At 42.2% G+C, this 21,874-nt stretch overlaps 1 protein-coding gene across 3 annotated transcripts in view; it reads right to left on the reverse strand.

Annotated features, from left to right (window-relative positions):
• Nucleotides 1–1,106: 1,106 nt before the first annotated feature.
• The window catches only part of HS6ST3 (heparan sulfate 6-O-sulfotransferase 3), a 646,367-nt gene continuing 625,599 nt past the window's right edge, over nucleotides 1,107–21,874 (reverse strand). Inside the window, exons 1-2 of one of the 3 annotated variants that reach the window (XR_005984120.1) lie at nucleotides 4,717–7,369; nucleotides 1,107–3,209 (exon numbers count right to left, since the gene is read on the reverse strand). Coding sequence is in view for 2 of the 3 variants with exons in the window: in XM_041731393.1 (XP_041587327.1) it covers nucleotides 7,751–8,459 (709 nt within the window). In the remaining variant the exon portion in view is untranslated. The other 2 variants (XM_041731393.1, XM_041731394.1) reach the window with 2 other exon arrangements.

The following is a 21,874-nucleotide window of genomic DNA, read 5'->3' on the forward strand; positions in this document are numbered from 1 at the left end:
TATGAAAACTGATCAGTGAAAGGGAAATCTTACTATATTGAGAGCAAATTTTCAATAATATTTTTGACATTTCTTTCAAGTCTTATCTTGAATACTATTTTCATGGTGAATGGAGGAAAAGAAGTAAATCTCTAGTGTTCCTTGGTTCTTCTCTCAACTTACCTGTTTTGTTTTGTTTTTTTCTTGGAAGACAGAAGCAAAACCTCTGTGCTTTGTGGGCGGGAGGGGAGGTGCACATCTGCATGCATGCACCTGCATGTGTATTTAACTTCTATTGCCTTTGGATCTTCTCTTATGGCCATTCCAATTGCTCTGGAGTCAAGGTGACTTTGGCTATGATTCCCATGAGTTACAGGGACATGGTCAAAGGACGTTTTTCTAAGGCTTTATATCTCAAGAACCCATAAGCAAGGAGGAAAGCCACAAATCCCACTTCTACAGAATAAGAACACGATAAAATGCACCCACTCTCCAAGGGATTTTTGAATGAAGGGACTTTACTAGACATTAATTTTCTCTTTCTTTATATTTGTTATAGGAACTACATACTTACTTAAAAATCGATGTGGACAAACCCTACACTTTGAAATTGTGTTGAAACCCAAGCCAGTTGCCATTGTATTTTTCTTCTTCCATTTTGTCTCCCTTTCTCCCCTTTCCTCTCTTTCTCTGTTCCTTCCTTTTCTCTTGTCTTTCTTTTAGAGTCAGTGCCAGACAGCTTTGCTTCAGTTCCTGCTTTTGTCTCCCAACACTCCCTTCTTCTCCGGGCTGCTTTCCCACGTTTCACAGTGAATTTCAATGTGCGGGGGTGGGCGATAAACAGGGAGGGCCACTAAAAACCACCGTTCTAGAAGCTTATGTGTTTCAGAGCCTGTGAAATCCTCCCTGGCCTCGGAGATTTTAAATTGTTTCAATCTATATTTTCTTTGTCTTTTATGCTTCTAAAGCTTCACATCCAATAGCCACATTTGTATCCAAAGCATGGATTTTTAAAAGTTTGACAAAGCTGATCCCGTGGATTCAATTTCCATAAATCCCTTAAAGTGTCTGACCAACTTTTCTCATTTTGCAAAAACGTCTAACAAAATCACAGGGGAAAACAATTGTTCTTGACATCACAACAGTTTAATATGTTAACTTATTCATTAAATTGTGCTTCACATCAATGGAGATCCTCAGTTCTACAAACTATCATTTTTTAAATAGCAATAAGGGTTGATAATGTCACAATACAATCTCCTAGTACCCGAGTTCATACATATTATTACACAGAAACGAAAGGAAATATCTCTTAGGTGAAATAATTTACTATCTATTGAATAACTAACTATCTTTACATCTAAAATGGGGCACCAGATAAAAGTCTAGACTTTTCTTTCCAACATTTTCATCTTTGATACATTAAATGAAAAATAATGCAAAACAAAACCCAGAAAGTACTTCCAGGGGACCAAAAAAAAAAAAAAAAAAAAAAAAGGAAAGGATAGAAAAGGAAAGAAAAGACGGCCACATGATCAAAAACAAAAGAAATGACAGGTTGGTGGAAGGCAAATATGGCAATAACTAAATCACACAAACTCTGCTTCCTTAGAACATGGTTTTTCCCTGGCAAGAACTGAGGTTTTTCAGCACTGACATCTGGCCCTTTGATGAGTTCCCACCAGTGCAGCAGAACATGGACCGCGCAGAGGCTCCACTTCATGTGTCAAAGGATGACAGTCGCAGTCTTTTTTATAGATAGCTTAGAACACAACTGTTCTTTGGTGCTCTCAGATCGGGAGTTGGGTTACCTTGAGTCCTTGTGTGCAAGTTCAGGGGCTTTTGTCTTGCAGATGTTGCTGGTGTTCATGGCAAGGCCAGTCCTCCGGAGATCTCAGCACTTCTGCAAGGTAGGTTGGTTCTGCCAATGTGTGGTGTGGATGGGTCCATGTGTGTTCCATCCATGAGGCTACAAAACACACAGGTCTCAGAACCTACCCACTTGCCCAGAAGAGCTCATTCAAAGTTGTAGGAGAACTAATTCGTTCAGATGTGTCCAGGTGAAATGTGGTGAGAGGATGGAAGGATTATTTTTGGTAGAGAATGGAGGAGGGGGATGAAGGAGGTGACTCGAGAAGGAAGCTCTGCATGCTCCCCAGAGGTGACACAGTCAGGTGCAGTCGTCAGCCTCAGCCAGCCCTGAGGCCCAGCCAGGACATGTTCAGTTGGAGTTCTGATGTTCAGTGGAGGCACACTAACCATGGAAATAGAAAGCCTTGGAGACAGGCTTTCTGTGATCTGATCGGATCAGGGTATTCTTTGCCTCCGTCCACTCCAGCTTTCCCTCTGTCCACTCCAGCTTTCCCTCTGACCCGACCCCTCCCACGCATTCAGCCTTTATTTCAGTCCCTAGAATGCTGTCAGTGCTCTGGTCCTGTTTCATGACCCTCATGCTCTTGTCAGCTATTTCAAATGGCCCAAAGACTTATAGTCCACGTGTCTCCACTCTACCCATCTTCTTGAGGACAGAAACTGTACGCCATTTTTTAAATTTTTCAATATTTCCTGACACATATTCGATTCCTTGTCTTTTTGCCTTTCAAAGACCTGCTTCCCTTTGAGGAGCCCTATTATCTCCTCCATAGTTACTCCTACTCTCCCTAACCCCCACCCCTGCATGATCCCATTATACAGGACTTTCTTCTCAGCTAGAAGTCATGGCTAGAGAGTAATCCAATACACTCTGTGTGAAGACATTAGCCTGTGACAGCCACTGCTGCATTTCCTCTCTCTGGCAAATGTGCAAGGGTGCAAGGGGACTCATTTAACACCAAATAAAACCTTTAAGAACCAAAGTAGTAAGTTGCTGATAAAATTCCAGAGACCTGGGGAAGAAGTAGAGAGGAAGGGAGATGTTTTTGAGCAGGGGTTCTATTGATCATCCCTTACACCTAACTATTCAGGCTGTTACTGATTCTGTATATTTCTGACACTGAGCTTCCCTAAGGAGTTGTGAGCATGTTCCCTCAACCTTCATCTTGAATCAGTTTGGAATTGTCTGGGGGTGAACAGCCAGCATGAGGTGTTTGAACGTCTGTGCTTCTCAGGCTCCCCTGAAACACTGCCCGTCTCTTGGACATTTCACTCCTAATGAGATGATTCCTCACTGGAGGCAGGGGTTGTGAGCCAACTCTGTCAGTCTCCTTGGCATCTTCTAAGTCACTGCAGTTCTACAAGAAGGTAAGGAAAGACATAAATCAATAAAGACTTAGATTTAATATTCTTGCAATTCCCAATCCTGATACTGATGCTGAGCAGTATAAAGTCGTAGGGAAGGCTATGAAGACAGGACTGGGGCTCTAAGCAACTTCCCTGTTAATAAACTAGAAATGAGAAATCTTTAACATCTCTGAATCTCCATTGGAAACTACCAGATGGAATAATGAACAGAGGTCCTATGTATCTAGTATACAAGAAAGTCGTGAAGATCAAATGGGATACTAAATGTACAAATGTTTTGAAAGCATTAAATACCATACAAAATTATGAATTTTAATCTTTTCCTTTGCAAAACATATGATGAAATAGATAACTGCAAAAAGCACTTGAAATATTTTTCAATTCTCTTTTGTGTCAGAGACTGATAGTTTTATCAGTATTAATTTTCACATTGTTTTTTTTTCATAATAGAACCTTCCCCCCATTTATCAAGGCACATGGCAACCAATAATGCCACATTTCTTGGCTTCCTTTGCGTTTAGTTGTAGCTAATCACTAGGTTCTAGCCAGTGAGAGATGAATGGAAGTGATATCTGCTACTTCCTTCCACGTCCTCTCTGCTGTCTGAAATACAAATGAGATGGCAGGAACCTCAGCAGTCACTTTGGACTATGAGGATGGAAGGCACATGTTAGTAAGAAAGAGCAACAGGAAGGGGGCCTGGGCTCCTTTAATGTCACTCACCAGAGCTATCCAACCAGTTTGCCTTTTAAATGAGAGGACAATGGCTTTGATCTCATTGAGGTCAATTATTTTGAATTTATCCTGTGGATTAATCTTATCCTGTGGATAAGATCCACAGAATCTTATCCTGTGGATTTAATATTTGTTTTCTGATGATCTATGCTCATCTCCTTGCCAGATCGACCTCAAGTAGACTTTCTTCCCCATATAAATACTATCTCTACTCAGACTTTTGAATAAGTCCTCATATCAAGTCAACAAACCCTTGCTTGATTCAACTGTGACAAAGTAACCTCCTTGAGATGATAAGAAACACATAGCAGGGCAGCCTGGGTGGCTCAGAGGTTTAAGCGCCTACCTTCTGCCCAGGGCATGATCCTGGAGTCCCAGGATCGAGTCCCACGTCAGACTCCCTGCATGGAGCCTGCTCCTCCCTCTGCCTGTGTCTCTGCCTCTGTGTGTGTGTGTGTCTATCATGAATAAATAAATAAAATCTTAAAAAAAAAAGAAACACATAGCATACATGATATCCTTAGCTGTTGCCCAACACTGATTGCTAACGTTATTAGTTATTAGAAGGAGTATCCAAAGAATTTTCAGGGCAGATTTTCTCTGGTTACCAAGAGTAGATTGCCAAAAAAAAAATCAGAAGGAGACAGAGGAGATAGTAGGCCCTTTAGTTTGATAACTTAAGCACACACACAAACATGCACACAAGGCCACCCCATTCCAATCTGGGGCTGCCCTTGTCAAGAGAAGGGAAGGAATGTCTACCTGGGAGTTGGAGTCAGTAGGATGTGGAAGTCCCTCTTGGGCTTTTAACACCAATGTATCAGGAATTGATTTGGTTTTGGATCTTAAAGCTGACTCCCCATGGATCCCAAGGCCCAGAAGTCTTCTGTTGGCATCCCTTCTCTGAGAGTCACTCAGCATGTAGGTGTGCAGTCAATTTTTGAAGAACAAACTGTGTCCCTACCTCTTCATTTCTATCAACATAGGACCCCAGGGATATGACAAGCGTGCAGCTTTAGAATGAAATGATATGAGGGTGGAAGCCCATGTCGGTCTTTTTAATTTGCTCAGCACTGGCCTCGGGCCAACACAAAGAGATGGTTTCTCCTCTGAACATCCTGATATCTGGTCTCAAGTGGAGCACCATACATCATGCCTTCAGCGGCAGGCTGTGGAGAGCCTTTTGATATAAATCCCGAGATGCCTAAGGAACAGTGTGAAGTTAGCAGAGGCTGCCTCCAAGTCTCAGCTATGCATGAATTCCCTGCCAAAAATTTAAAGTGAGTTAAAAAGAAACAATCTGAATGCTTTCTAACTTGTTTTGATTTTCTACATGACAAAACACTGGATTGTTATTGTGTGTGCGTGTGTGTGTGCGTGTGTGTATGTGTGTGTCACAGTGGCAGACTGAAGGATAATTTGCAGCTCTGCCATTCTAGGCAGAACATTAGATCTTAACATCGAAATGCAAAGAGAGAGAGAGAGAGAGAGGGAGAGAGAGCGAGCTGCTCATTAATTGTAGCCTTAATCGTCTTCCCTCTCTATCTCAGGAACAAATTGTCAGTAAGGGAAAAGCTAATATTTTGTGAGTCTAATTTCTACCAGCTAGCAAGCAATATTTACTTGGTCCCTTTAGTATGTATGTCTCGAAAAGTGTAAGCGCCTAAAAAGTAATCGATCTCTCAGCTTGTTGGTGGGTCAGGGATGTTGAGAGGGCTGGACTCACCCAAGGCAGCATGGCTCTGGGTCACTGCCGGCTTGGTGCTGTCGCAGCTGTACCACACACGTGGGTTAGAGACCAATCCTTCAGGGTTATAATAGCTGGCTTCTTGCATGATTGGCAGGAAGCTTTTATCCCACATGGAAAACATGATGGAGTAGAAAGAGCTTGCACTCTGCAGTCTGCCAGGCCTGGCATACAATCCAGGAGGAAGCTACTTATTGTCTGTGGGTTTCACTTTTCTTATCTACGTAATTGGGCCTAATAATATCTACCTTGTTGTGAACAGATTTAAAGTATGAATAGTCTCCCACAGTAACTGACACAAGGGAGGTCCCCAATAATGTCTTCCCTCAGATGGCAGATGAAACCAAGGGTAGTGAGAGAAGCATCAAAGCCGCTTCTCCAAATCTCTCTGATGGAGACACTGGGCTCCCCTCTGTGCAGCCAGGCACTCTATGAATGCTTGTGGGTTGATTGACTCTCAACCCCAGAGAGAGTATTCTGGAGGCTGAGACGTGGCTTATGTAAAGCTGGCTTAAACATCAAACATGCTAGATATCAATGAAATAGGCTTTTCAATCTGATTTAGGGGTTTCAGTCATTTTGCCTTGAGCTCCTTGAAAGGATTGATCAGATCAATGTTGTGAAACTTTCTACCCACTCTGATCGAGCTACTGAATGCCAGGCAAGGGCTTTCTCTTCCCTTTTCCATACTTCTCCCCTTATTATTCGATGAACTTTGTGTTATTGTAGTTGTGACTGGGAAAATTTGAAAATAAGAAGCAATTGGCAATGTGGCACATTTTCCCCTCCTGCTTTATACACTCCAGCCAAGCTGCCAGCTACAGCCACAGCCTAACAACAGGTGAAGATTCCGTGGGTAGAAGAAAGTTACCAGGCTGGAGATATTCAAGATGTTGGGAGGTAGAGTCTGTCTAAACTCCTGGGACAACCAGCCCACTGAGTTCCTCGGTGTCTCCTGGCCTAAACTGACTGTCATTTATTTAGTGACCTTGAAGATCTTTTGCACTTGGGCTAGCTAAGCTCCTAATTTTGGGGCCAAATTTGTTTTAAACATCTTTGCCTCTGTGACAACAGGATTTCAAACTTGTCAGTACCATATCAAAGATGATGCCTGTTCCAAGGAGGTAAAACGCAAACATTCCTGAAAAAAACTAAAAGTTCTAAAGCCTGTTTGGAGATTTGAGACGTCATTTAGTTATCCTCCTGCTTTTCTCCCCCCTTTCATTTATTAGTTCTTTTCGAATGAAAATAAAATCGATACAGTGTGATCTCCTTAGGCATTAGTTAATAAGCATATTTTCTCCTAAATGGTAGGGACCAACACTCATTTCTCAGGGGCCTGGCACATCTGTCCTGGTTCCACTAGCTGTTCCCTAAAAGATAGGGAGAGGAAGCGTGGCTCCGGGCTAAGACGTAGGGGCTTTGTGGGGTGCAAGTCTCCAGTGATGGCCAAGAGTAGGGTAATCTTGTTTAAAAACAACCGCAACAACAAAACACTGCTACTTAGGATTTAAACCACATTCAAACAGGGTTTAAGACGAGAGCCAACAGCCAAGTGAGGGTTGGCATAAAACCTCATCTAGGGGCTGGAAGGGACTTCTCTCTCTCTCTCTCTCTCTCTCTCTCTCTCTGGACAGACCAGTATTTCCATTACAGAGACAGTGTGAAACAGACCAGTTTTAGCAGAACATCCAAGCCATAGTCTGGCTTTTTATGTGTGCCTCTGTGGGTTCCCATGGTGCTGCAAAGGATATTTTCAACAACTGTTTCCTTTCTGGTGCTTCTCTCCTTGCCCTCCTAAGGATGTCTCTCTTGGATTCATTCCTACCCTACTTAATATCACAGATTGAACAATGTCAGGGAAAAGAAAGAAGACAGATCATCTCCAGCTGGATAAAGATGAAGACAAAGAGGAAGCAGGTGTCCAAATCAAGCCACATACAGCCAGATGTCCTCAGAATGGCCCATCGTCCTCCAAGGTAACCAGCGCCACAGAAGGTCAGTGCACCTGCTCGTCCTTCCCCTCCCGAGGAAGGAGATGGCAGGGGGTCACCATCTCACCACCTGGCTGTTGTAGTCCTCAGTGACTGCCCTCTCCGTGTTCCCATCCTCTTTGGGCCACCGGTGGCCCCTATGCTCCCGCTGCAGCCTGCGCTCCTCCCGCCTCTTTTGCCGGTCCCTCTGGTGTTCTAGCTGCTTGGTGTGGTGGTAGCGCTGCTGGAAGAGATCTTTCGCGTACTCGTAAAGCTGCACATCCAGGAAGTTGAGCTCCTCGATGTGCTGGCGGGCGCCCTCGTTGATGTCCACGTTGGAAGCCCGCGTGATGTTGAACTGCGTGAATGGGGAGATAAACTTGAGGTTGAATGTCCTCTCGAAGAGAAACTGTGTCTTCCTCTGGAATTCCGTGAGGCCGAAGAAGGCCATGTTCTTCAGGTTGTTCTTGGCACTCTGCAGCAGGATGGTGTTCCTCTCGCTCTCATTCATGAATGTCAGGTTGTAGCAGCCCACCAGGCTGAGGTCGGCCAGCATGCGCACCTGCCGGTTGTTGGCCAGGTTGTAGGGACAGTCCATGAACTCCCGCAAGCTGACCCCAGACCAGTCGTCCCCGGGGTAGCAGGTAGGCAGCTCATCGGGGGTGGGGCTTCTCCCATCACACATGTGGAGGGAGGTTTTCCACGTGGCCCCCCTCTGGACGTGTTTCCACTCGCTCAGGTATCGTGACACTGGATCCCGTAACATGGTGATGTAATAGAAATTCCTGGAAGAAATGAGAAGGAAGAGCATCAGTCTCTGACAACTATGGCTCTGGGATTCTCTACCTCCATAGTGTTTATATCAGCACTGAGTCAACGGGCTCTTCTGCCAAATGCTCCCGCGAGAGTGGTTCCCTGGATTTGTACCTATCAGGCAAAATGTTCCATATGTGCATATTTTCATAAACATGCATGGACCAGTTTTCAACACCATTTGTTGGGTGTTTCCTCGCTGCTCCAGTGTGGGGAGAGATGCAGTGGGGGGGAAATAGGTGATTCATTCATTCAGCAGTTTACTCACTGGTAAATTGCTACTGGAAATAATAATACCTTACATTAAGAAAACACACCATGATTTTTGAAAGTTATTCCTCCACCGATATTTTATTTGTAGCAGATGTGGGACTGTGTGACAGGGAAACATGCAAGGAGGCGTAGTGATTTATCCAAGGTTCCGGGACTGAAGAGGGCAAACCTGGAAGCCAAGGCTCCCTAATCTTTTCCATTTACACTGCTATTCTGGATTACAAGGTAGGTGGAGCTGGAGGGAGGATGTGTTGTGTGTGGAGATCAATATTTACTGGGCACCTACCATGTACTGGGAACTGTGAGAGATGCCTTATGATACCAACACCGATAATCTTCAACACAACTTCGTGAATGGGTTTATTGTTACTTTTTTTTTCTTTTAAAGCTGAGAACCTAGAGACTGAGAAAGGTGAAAATATAGCCCAAGATCCTAGAACAAATTAATAGTTGAACTGCAATGGAGCCTAGGTCTATTGATTTTAATGCCTCTGTCTTTTCCTGTGCAGCATATTGATATTTTAGAAACAAAAATACAAGTGGTATTTACTGAATGCCTATCGTCAGTCAGGTACTGTGGTTATTATAATCACAGGTCTTACCTAATGGCATCAGATGGAACATTGAGAAGAAATATATTTTTTTAATGGTTAGATTCAGAATGATCCAGTAAAAGATCAGAGTGCTTCTGGCCTCGAGGGGCAAGAAAAGTGTAAAGAAGCAAGAAGAGAGTTGGAGAAGTCGACAGGTAAAGACACAACACAAAGCATTAGAGGAGAGTAACTATTGATTTAAAACAAGGAAAATCCTTCTCATAATTTGAACAGCCTGCCAATGGAGTGGGCTGCCCACCCTGCCACTGGCACCAGGAGTGACACTCCGAGTTCCCCTGAGCAGACAGATGATCCTGAAGAGCTCTGAAAGGAACACTGGGCTTCCCTTTGCCAAGCTAAACTGGATTCTTAAAAAAAATTAATACCCAGTAAAAGCGATGACAAACATAAGGACTTTAAGGATGTAGTGCTTTTTATGCTGCTTTTTAAAAAAGAATCAATGAACTATAATATTTAAAACTACACATTCACTATATTTGGTTATTTTGAATGTCTAGCCAGACAGTTTTGAAATGTGCTAAGGGAACTACAATATCTTAAGAAACGCTTGCTTCTCCTTAAATTAGAAAGAACGTGCTGAAACTGCCACAGACAGGCCAGCTTGAGCCTTTGCTTTGCCAATCATCATTTTACATTACTCTGTTGTCTTTTGTGGTGACAGAATGACAATTCCATCAGTGGAAGGAAATTTCCCGAAAGGTCAGTAAGGAAAGCAGAAAAGTACTGACACAGCTTCTGGGCTCCACAAGGAAATGTCAACGGGCAAGTTTTGTTTAGAGTGGGCATTACTATAGTTGAATATTATATGACAGGTCATTATTAATCCTGCTTTGGTCCTATGTCAGGACTTGTTCATGTTTCAATTTTACAAGCAGAGACTGATTTTTATTTCACAAGGCAATTGCATAATAAATACAGAAACACAATAACAATGATAGCGATGTGACTCAGGTGGGTTAAGGATGCCAAACAAATCAAGACAGAGGAATTTAAATCAAAGAGATCTTTGCACTGAGTCAAAGAAGACCACAGATGGAAAATTTATAATTTTCCTGTTAATTGGTCAAAAACAGATAACACAAAAAAAGGATTTAAGAAAAAAGATGATGACAGTCAATTTGATGTCTCAACCTCATTCGTGTATCTCAGATTTAGAAACAATCCAGATTTTTAAAATAATCATAAGAGCTGGAGGATTTTAGAGGCAAAAATCATAATGGGTTGGGACATATAAAGGCTTAACCAGAACCTGCTTCTGGAATCTTGGTGGCTTTTGTCTCACTCGGGAAAAACTTGCCATAGAATTCCCAGGGCCTTCATTCCTTTGAAAACTGACATGGTCTCAAAGCTGACCAAAGCTGGCTTGTTTAGGATGGCATTGGTTTCAAATTTAAGCTCATTCAATTTAACATTGTACTTGACAATGACTAGCCAAATGGTAGGATGATGTTTCCATAAGTAAAATAAGTCCCAAATGTCTGCAAGTTCAACCAGCCAAATAGATAAGAGATCAATTTGTAAGTAAAACTCTGACATCAAAGACACAGAGATGTACTGGTGGGACATTTATATTGGTAAAGTACAACCTTGTCCCATTTCATGGTTTGGAATGGAGTGGCTCATAGCATTTGGGCATCACTTTAGTCAGATATCGTCTTGTGTATGCTTGATCTAATTGCTTAAATTCTGACAAGGAGTCAAAATGATAGTTAGAAAAATAGTAAAAATAAACCAACACTGTTGAAGAGTACTCAACTATTGGAGAAGGAAAAAAAAACACTTAAAATTGATCAATTGTATAATTTTTTTCTCATTTCTATTTTTTTCTCTATTTTCATATGCTTCTCTACTTTCAGACAAAGAACTACAAAGATCACTATTGAAATGATGTCGACGTCCAGGCCACACACTCAGTGGTTGCTATGTACAGGCTTGCTCCAGTTTCATAAATCTGCTCACTCCAAAACAACGTGAAGTCATTTACTTCTATTCTCCAAAGTCCTGATTCAGTTTCTAGGGAGAAGTCGTAGAGGGTTGTGTACTACTTAAATTTGCAAGTTTCTTTTTCACTGTTCAACAACACAGTGGAAGGTAAAACAAAGCACAGAGAAGGACAAGCACCGCCCCCCCCCCGCCCCCCATCCCCAGCAAAGGAATTTGTTAATTCTGCAAAAGTTAATTGAGCCTGGCATTTGCCAAGCACCCAGAGCAAGACATCAGGGATTCAGAGATTACTAACACATTGCCCTCAAGGGGATCGCCGGCACCCAGGGATTTTGGTGCAATGAAAGAAATGCTAACTACCCCATTAAGGGAATGTTCTACCAATCTCCTGGGACCAGAGCAATCTCCAAGACAGATAACTTTATTTGTTGGTGACAGCGTCCTGTCAGCAGGTCAGCTGCTTGCCACCTACTTCACTGAGAGTTTTGGGTGAATTCATTTAAGAGTCTCTGCAAAGCAATTGCAGCTCTTTAGAATTGTCATTCTTGTGGCCCCAGCGTAATGATGGCAGATGCCTGTGTACTCGGGAAGATCAGGAAGCAGAGCACTTTGGTTAGTTCAATGACGGCCTTAACTGATAATGATCAGATGGGCCGTCGTGGAGGACTGAAGTTCAGAGACACAGAACAGACACTCTTTCACGGCTGCTTTAGAACCACTTTAGCATCTTGCTCTGCTGTGAGGCAATGGTATTATGCAATTCTAAATGCAGCCCAGAGGCTTGAGTGGCCTTCCCTCCGTCTCTGCTTTGTCCTTTGCTCATTTGCATCCTGCTTCCTGGTCTTTTCTAGTCCAGCTCCAGCCTCCATATCCATCTTGCCTGACTTTTTCAGTCCCTGGCATCACTTACTGCACTTTTAACTCGCATGTGAATGTCTTGGTCACCTCTAGTCTCTGATCTCCTCTTTGATAACCGGACTCGGGCCTCATGTCCCAGAACACTTCACACAATGTCCTGCTCACGGTGGATGTTCAACATCCGATGCTGCATAAAAGAAATTATCATTGTCTAAGATAAATGTATTTGAATGACTAAGGTTCATATATTGCCTTTGGTAAATACACCTTTCTTTCCTTTCCTAAAACTAATCTGATATTATTTTTGACTCTCTAAAATAGGTAACGAGTAAAAAGAGACTTACTCTATGAGTGTATCCATCATTTGATGTGATGGCTCACATGCAGAGAGAGATAGTCAACAGAGACTTTGGGTAAAAAGTAGAGTGTTTCAAACAACAGGTAATTAGTAGCAATGAGGTGGCTTTTTAAAAATGTGAAGCTTACTAGTTTTCTTCCCTATTGCTTCAAGAACCTGTATTTCACCAAGCAGTTTATTGTATAATTGCTCATTTCTTTAATTAGCAAGCCATTTAATTAACACACGCTTATCGAGGGTTTGTTATGTGTAAGGATCTGCTCTAGCAAACGTGGAGAACATAAAAAAAAAGAATAAAACGCCCTCAAGTGTTGTGAGTGTAAGGATGGTAGATTAGAAAAAGGCACTCGGTAGCAAGCTATGAGGTAAGGAGTGGGCAAGTGATATTTAAGAAAAGTAGTTAAGAATGTATAGGGAGCAGTGGTCAAATTCGATCAGGAAGTTCATGTTGTACATTTCACAAAATGTTTGTTCTATAAACGAATGAATGGTAGGAGGGCATAAGCTGGAAGAGGATGCTGAGACCAAGTGGCCATGGGCTCTGAATTCAACTGTCTATTGCTAAAATGGGAAAAGCATTGATTTAGGAAGATTCATTTAGCAACAGTGTTCGGGATAGACAGAAGAAAGCAGAGCCAGGACAGATATTTGGTAGCTGTGGTGAAGGGCCAGCAGGAGAGAGCCTGGAACCGTTGGTGCTAATGAGGAAGAATCAGGGACAGGTTCATACCATACACCCATCTGACATCATTCTCTCCCCACTCAGCATTGCCAGCTTCCTCCAAACTACCTTTTCCTCCTCTGTATTTTCTTCTTCCTTTCTACCTAATTCCTCCCTCTCAATTCCTCAATGAAAGAAGGCAGAGCTAGTATGTTCATCAAAATGGCAGAATGAGGAATATACCTGTGGAATGACCCTGCCTGTGGTGATTAAAACAAATACTCACTTTTATGAGGCTATCGCTTGCCTAGCCAATGAAAACACATCTGGAAGAGCCTACAAAATGCTATGGGAGATTTAATAAATGTATTCCTTCCACCACTAGCCTAGCCCTAGTAAAATTAAGCAACCGAATTAGAATCTTCAAGGTTCAAAGTTCTCTGCATTGAGAAAAACCAGCTCAAGTAGAAATGCCTCCAGCCAACCTTCTGTGATATCCTCTGAGGAAGGGATTTCTACTCCCCTGAAGTTTGTGCCACTCGTGTTTTATCTTCATTCCAGTGACTAGTGACTGCCCTATCCCTTAAACAGGCCTCATGCCTTACTCATTATCCCCCAGAGCATCTGATGCATGACCTTATACAACATGGTTGTTCAGTGTTTGTGGAATGAATAAATATTTTATCAGCTATTGTTTCAGGGATTCTGATAGTCATATCCCTGGGAAACTGAACTTGTTGCCTTACCCAACAAAGGTTGCCCAGGCTAATGGTTCCTCTTAGCCCAGACCTTGTGAAATATATGGAAAATAATCCATTTCTCCACCTTCCTCTTGCCCTACAGACTTTTCAAGGAGTTTTCCCTAGATAATCAAATTTTGCCAAAGCACAAAGAACATTGTGAGCAGTTGTAAGGTAGAGCTGGGAGGTGGGGGTCATCTGAAGGAGACCCTTGGTCCTCCCATTGGAGTAGTACAGACGTTTAACAGTATACATCTTAAACATAAGCTGATGTGTGTAATTTCAAATACTGAAACTTAGCTCCCCCTCTACCCCCATTGTACTGTGCTGGAGTCATTTTCCGAACGCTCGGAATGGAATTAATTTCTCGACTCTCTTTAGAGCTGCACACTCATTATGGGCTACCCATTCTTCATTATCTCAGTAGAGTATTATCTGTGCTATACTGTATCTGATAGGGGGAACTGTGGCAGTTAGAGCTTGGCAATCAGGCTGCCCTTTGACACGGTGATGAAAAGGCCTTTTATTCAAGCCTTGAAAACAAATTAAGGAATTTAAGAATGATGTTCTAAGCAAATGGGAAATTGGGAACTATGATTGTTAAGTATGGTAATAAAGAACTTTCAGAGGCTGACAATGGTGTGTGTCAGAGCAATTGGTTCCAAGGATGTCCAGTATTGTGATGAGAAAATGGAGACATGCACATGCGGTTATCTTACTTCACACAGAAGCCACGCATCCCCCACCATGTGGCCGCCACTCCTCCCTCACGGCGACTTACAAAGCAGCCAGATCCTTCTGGCTAAGGCATCATTTTACATGCTACCCAGAGATCTTGACCCTTTACAACTGGTAAGATAGAGAGAGAGGAATGCTTCAGCCCATAGTGCTTCCCTTAGAGGAGAGATGCTTCTCATTCCTTTTTTTGCCAGTGTACCTGCTACCTTTAAGGGAGAATATTTTAGATGTAGCTGGCCTGACTTTTTTTTTTTTTTTAAATCAGTGATTCCCCACCTTCCTCGAGTTAGAAATGTAGTACATTGTCACTGTGGAAAATATGAGCAATGCAGAACAGCAAAAAAAAGAAAAAAATTAAAATGATCTATAATGACTTCACTCCACTCAGATATAGCAGTTACTCCCAGTTAAATTCATATTTCTTTCTTTACCGATTTGAGCTCATAAATGAACATTATATTTCTAACCTGTATCTTTAAGTCAAAACTACAGAGTTGAACGCTTTTTCTGTTTTATTTAATATTCTTCTGTAAAAGTGTAATATTCCAATTATAGATGTACCATAATTTATGTGACTAATCTCCCAGTTTGGGACAATTAGGCTGATTCTGTTTGAAGGAAGATACATATAAACAATAATCTGGTGAATATCCTAAGCCATAAATATCATAAATATTTATGCTGGGAATAAATTGCTAGGAGTAGGATTTTGAGTCGAGAATTGCCCCCATTTCACTGTCATAACGCCAAAATATAGCTGATCATAGTCAGCAGAGGAGAGGACAGGGCCGTTCTCGGGGCCTGACATCATGTGCCTACTTGGAAGCCAAGGCAGGGCTATGAAACAGGCTTCTGGCTCTGCTCCCTCCTGGCTGGACCGGGAAGATGCCCTGCCAGGGACGTGAACCTAAGATGGATGTTCAAGGACCCGCCAGGGTGGGGTTTGTGACATGGTGGTGTGGAAACGTTCTTCCAAAAAGATGTGTTTATCTTGCACTTCATGAGCAGCTGGAATATGAAATGAGAGACAAAACATTTGTGGAATCAAATCCCACTCATCAGTACCGCAGCTATATTAAAGCCGACATCTGGATCAGAAAGACGGAGGTTCCTCACCCGCCTATATTGGGGCCAGTCCTCAAAGAAACAGCCCCCTAAAGCTGCAATTTTTAGCTGTCAACTAACTTTAATTATGGGAAGCCACACACGGCACTAAAGCAACCAAACAAAAGCGTGAAATAAGCGGCTTCTGGACCACACTGGGCATTTCTCAGGGATGATCCTCCACCCTGCAGCCTCCCCAGAGGAAGGGGTAGTATTTATCAATAAGATAGAATTTTAAATCTTGTCACGTCGCCGCTTTATACTGACACGAATCCTAGGAGCCTCAGACTCACTAAAATGCCATGATTTTCAGGTGGTTGACATATTTGCTTTCACTTTCCCCCAAGTGGTTGCTGCAAGAATAAATTTCAGGGAATGCATGTTCCAGGGGCTTGTTTTTGCTATCTTGCTGAGTACAGTTCCTTCTAGTACAGTTCCAAATGTGCCAGGGAGGGTCCTGCTCTCATGCATTATTCAGGGACTTCCGTGATTATTTGGTTCAGAGGCGCCCTGCTTTGCGCTGCCTTGCTGGGATTTCGGTGCGAGGACGTCTCAAGGCGCTCTGCTCTGCAGAGCTGTGGTTTATGCATGTGGGCATCCACCTGAAGCCTGGAGCCGCCCCACAGTGAGATAAGGCCCAATTCCGTCTCACTTGCAGCTCTAATCCCAGCCGGGCAAAGCAGAACACCAGATAGTACACTCAGATTGTGTTATCAGGCCATGCGTGTTCAGCTGGGCTCTCTTCTTAGCTAATTTCCCAGACGCCGCTTTTAGCAAATGTGAGAATTACACAGGGTAGAAGCAACGAGGTGTTTCCATTGCAATTGTTTTGCTCTAGCCAATTTGGAAAGGAAAAGAAGTAAATCAGGATATTTAAGAGCAAGGCACGTGTTTCAATATTTAGGTTTCTATCTGACAGCTTTGATACAGATTTCCTAAAAATATCCCGGGAGCTGAAAAAAAGTCGTCTCTGTCCAGATTTTGCTGTGCTCTTCCATAAAAGATTCTTCTGAGTTAGGATTTTCCTAGACTCTGCTATCAGGACTTGGCAATCATTTTAGGATATTTCACAAAATATCTGTGAGATCCTCGCTTGATTCCATCTCTTGCCGGTTCTCAAATAAAGAGTGATTTGGAGGTCACCCAATTAGGCAATGATGGAGGAGCAAGCTAAAGTAAAGTATGCAAAGTTTCACGTGGAACAAAAATTGGTATTAATGACAATATAAATGGCTAACAATTTTTGAGTGCCATCTGTGTCTGGGTATAGTTAAAAGTTACATATGTCTTCATACTTGCAATAACCAGTTTAGTCAACAAAATAACCCGTTGAGTTACACAGCCTTTTAGATGATGTCAGTGATTTCACAAGGATCTCACAAAGAGTTCTGATGGTCTTCTAACCTCTTCTAGGAGTCAGGCTGTCTTAGAGATGCAGTTTGTGACTTAATGCTGTTGTGGTCCAGGCTTTGTTGAACTCAAAGCTCTAGATCCAAAGTGAGCTCTAGATCCAAAGTGAGCATCTTAGGGTGAGGGGTTTGTGGTTACCTGTGGAGAGTGAGCAGCAGGAAATGAGGGTGACACAGCATCCTGTTGGGTGGGGTGGGGTCAGGGGGCTTATCTCAACCTCTGGAGTATTTGGGTCCAGAGGGTTCTCTAGATAGTCACAGCGTAACTGTTCAGAAACAATGCTCCTGACTCCAGCACACACACAAAACTGCATAACAAATTTGCACTTGAGCTTGAGAAACAAGTGGGAAAGTCTGCAGTGCAGCTGCATTCCTTTTTCACACTCCCGAGGAATCCAGAAGCCAAAAACTGTAGTAATCTCAGGACAATGACGGATGCTTGGAAATTGCAGTACAAGAGAATTCAGATAAGCCAAAGCCCGTGCAATGCCATAATTCTCTTCTTGGCTTTAAAATAAGTCTTTTTTGAACACAATAGTACGAAATCTCAGAAATGTGTTCAAAGGAGGTTGCTGAATCCTGAAGTTGACCTTTACTTAGGAAGATTCAAGAAACTACAAGTCAAATTCTACCCATCTGGACCCAGCAAGAGCGCATAATTTCAAGCATGTTGGAAACTTCACTTAAGGTGCACTGGAAAGACAATAGGTTGGTTGTCTCAGAAAGATCTGGATTTCAATTTTGAATCCACCTCCCTCTTCGTGTGACCTGGTTGGCTTATGTGACCTCTGGGAGCCCTGATTTCCTCATCTAAGAGCCAGGGTATAAATGCTTACTTCATAGAGTTGCCAGAATAAATATTAAGTGTGACGGGGCCAGCAGTAGCTGATGCACAGCAGCTCCTCCACTTACACGCACACCCTCCCCTTTCAACACCTTTCCTTCCTCGATGATGATCACAGCCTCAGAAATTACCCAAGTACAGTGAAGTTTTAAATGTTAGAAAGTTGTGTTAATCACAAGAAAAAGAAAAAAAAAAACCAAAAACCGTGAATGCTTTTCTATTTGTAAACATGCTTACAGGTTTCAAAATATTTTCCTCTTCCTTTATTTCACTTGATCCTCAGTAAAGACTATACCATAGCAGCATTTTACAGATGAGACTGATACCCGGGGATATGGAAGGGTGATCCTGAGGTAAAACAACTCAAAGGCATTGCAGTAAGACTTCTCTTTGTCTTCCTCTCCAGCCACTCTACCCATTTGTTTATTTAAAAATATTTTTCGGGGGCAGCCCAGGGGCTCAGCAGTTTAGCATTGCCTTCAGCCCAGGGCGTGATCCTGGAGACTCGGGATGGAGACCTGGGATCAAGTCCCGTGTCAGGCTCCCTGTGTGGAGCCTGCTTCTCTCTCGGCCTGTGTCTCTGCCTCTCTCTCTCTCTCTCTCTCTCACTCATGAATAAATAAATAAAATATTTAAATAAAAAAATAAAAATATTTTTTGGTTCTGTCATGCCAAACACTGTGCTAAGTTCTTAGAATGTAACGGTCCATAACATGCAGCCTGACCTCAAACAGTTGACTGTGTAGTCATCTTTGAGATCCTACACTGTTGTGTTTTGCTCCAACATAGTCAAGTTAGAATGAAAGCATGGAATTTGCACGTTATTCTACAGTTTGGAGGTTTCTTTGATTTGTAAAATAGCTCATATTCTCTTTGAAATCCGTGGAGAAGGGAGACGGAGAAGAAACAACCAGAAATGCCAGGATATGGATATACATTTGGTTAATATTTAAAGTTGTAGAAAAAAAATCTGAAATAATTAACTAGTATTTCTAAGTAAGCAGTATTGCGGACCTCAATCTGGAGGCACATAATGCCAGTCTCTCTGTGATGCCAGCAGATCATTAGAGGTGATCATTTGAGGATTGCAAAAAATGGTGATATTCTAATTCTATCATTTCTGCTTCATTTGTTAGCTGCAATGTTTCTATAAGGAGAAACTTCCCCTTACCCATTGTTTGATCCCCCAAGGTATAGTGGATATATGCAGGAAAGGTAGATGAATGTTTGACTCATGTTATTTACTGGTTTTCACAATAATAGACTGCTTTCCTAGAATCCTCCAGAGGAGTTTTGTGTGTGTGTGTGTGTGTGTGTCATTTGTTTTTTGTTTGTTTTCATATTATTATTACCTTGTGAATCTAAACAGAGTGAGTTTCAACACATTGCAGGCATTATACTTATTTGATGTTCAAATTATGTACTTTTTGGCCAGCAGGAATTTATTCAAGATGGAACCTGAGTCCCTTTATACAACCCTTGTAAGCCCCTTATGCATATTTTTAAAGGATCTTGAACATCGCAAAAGTTCCATATTAACAAAGACCAAGAAAGATGGCGAGTGAGAGCCAGAAATATGCCACTGTTCCTACAGAACAAAGTGATTGCTGCTCAGTCTCTCCTCCTGGCCATCGCCACCTCTCTCGGTCCCCACCAGGCAGTGTAACTGTGCTTGTGCTAATCATACCTGAACATTGAGAGGGAAACAGACCAGAAACCATCTTTAAATTTCCTACGTCCTATCTAGTCCCAAACATCAGGATTTCTGCTTTAATTTCTTCATCTTAAATTAAATATCATGTGTACATATTTTCCTCTGTGCTAGGAACAATAACCAGGACCAGTGATTCACTTGTGACTGGATGCCAATGTCCCTCCACAAACTGACCTAGGAGAAACCAAATTATGCTCAGAGCTCCGATCAGGTTCTCTCCAATAACCACTGATTCCCTATAACAGCCTGAGCACCTTCCAGAAGCCCAGCCTATCATGTGGACACTCCATGGGATCTTCCAGCTGTAGTGGACTCTAAAGCCCCGCTGTCATACTGCCTAATTAGTAAAGCAATGACAGAAATTTAGAAAAGTATATGCACGATAACTTAAATCTCCCAGGAAAAAAATCAATTTGTTCTGTCTAAACTTTGCCTTGGGTGTTCCCTTCATCAATTCAAGTGTGCAGCACGATAACCTAAAGTTGCAAATATTTTTCTTCAGGCAATTGAAGCATCAGAGAGGTAATAGCTTTCAACATGCATTTCTTAGAGATTTAAAAACACTCAAATGAGGACACTTATTTTCCCACTTTACTCTGCTATATGTAAATCAGAGAAAATAGTCCTTAAGATGTTCCAAATAAATGTAGCTTGGGGTTGCTAGAGTTAGCTTTACCTTCAGGCAATAAATACCTGGATTTAAAAAAGGGGACGCATCCCCTAAGAAGCAGAATAATATAACTGTAACGCCTTTGCTTTGTGAACTTCCCTAAACATACCCCTCTGCATTTATTATTTCTCTTGGTGATAAGAATCTGAGTTTAATAATCAGTAAAGAAGTAGTCTGTCTTTTAAAAATTGACACCGCTCCCGTCTGAGTCTTGCATTGAAATGATGTGAAATATGCTGATGTTAATCTCAAATGAGAAACAATTCAAAGCCATAACGCAAGCAAACAAATGTAACCAAAAAGAGAGAAAGAGAAAGAAAAAAAAGAAAAAATCAACAGAAAACCGGCTGAAAGCAGTTCATCAGCTTTAAGTTTAGTTTTTATTACAGCCACAAGAGGGCTCTCAAATCTTTCCAAACACTAGGTAAGTGCTGAGAACTGTTTTTCTAGTAATTAATTTCCACAAATCAATACTACCTATTAATGTACATTACAGAGACAAGCTACAGACTTCTGACACTTCATGCTCAAGTTAAAGAGAGAATATCCTATAAAAATTCTAGGGGCCTGCAGTGATTGTAAGTCAAAACCAAAATGAGTTGCACCTGTGATTTCCTGTGTCTGCTCTAGCATAAAAAATCCCAACACTGCACATTTCATCAAAGGTTAAAACTGAATTTGAAGCACTGTGTACATAATGGAATACATTGACCTCCAATGCATTTTAAAGGCTGTCTGCCTCCTTCCACCACATCATGCACCCCCAAAACAGCTAAAGAGGCTGATACACAAAGTTAAAATGCAGTGACCCTTTCCTGGGGCCCAGTGGGAGGGTGGGGGTGGTACTTGCTAGAGTCATTAGTTCTGGAGGGTTTTAGTTCATGCTGAGAGCTTTAGGGTGTTGATGTTTGCAGCCTATACTACAAAAGACGCTCAACAAAAGAGGGTATTTTAACTCTCCGTTAAGCCAGAAGGTAGGGGTAGGATCTATTAGTGGCACTTGGGCAGAAAAGGAGGTTTCAGCAAATGAGAACAGTCTGGAAGGTCCGCTTTCTCCAAAGCTCTAGCAAAAGAGAATGCCACCTATCACGCCTACCTCAGGCAAAATATGGGAACAGAACAGAAGTGCTCCTAAAACATTGTGTCAGACTCATTAAAATATCAAAATCATCCTTGTACAAACTCAGAAAGCCCCTCTGAGCTTTGATATGAAATGGCTTTTGATAACTGCCTTTTCTCTAACGGTAACATAGTTCCAGTGAAGGGTAAGGATTGGTAACAGCTTTATTGCCATAGGGCAGGAGTATTTCCAAGGCATTTTGGGGGATGCAGACCTTCTCATTCTGGACAGCTTATTCTAGAACCAGCAACACAAGATGGGGGGAGGGGAGCGGGGTGGTCACCAGCAAGGACAGAGCAATTGTCCCTCCTGATCAGTTTCCACACATTCATTTATTCTG

The sequence above is a fragment of the Vulpes lagopus genome, chromosome 16, assembly GCF_018345385.1.
Source record: "Vulpes lagopus strain Blue_001 chromosome 16, ASM1834538v1, whole genome shotgun sequence".
NCBI lineage: Eukaryota > Metazoa > Chordata > Mammalia > Carnivora > Canidae > Vulpes > Vulpes lagopus.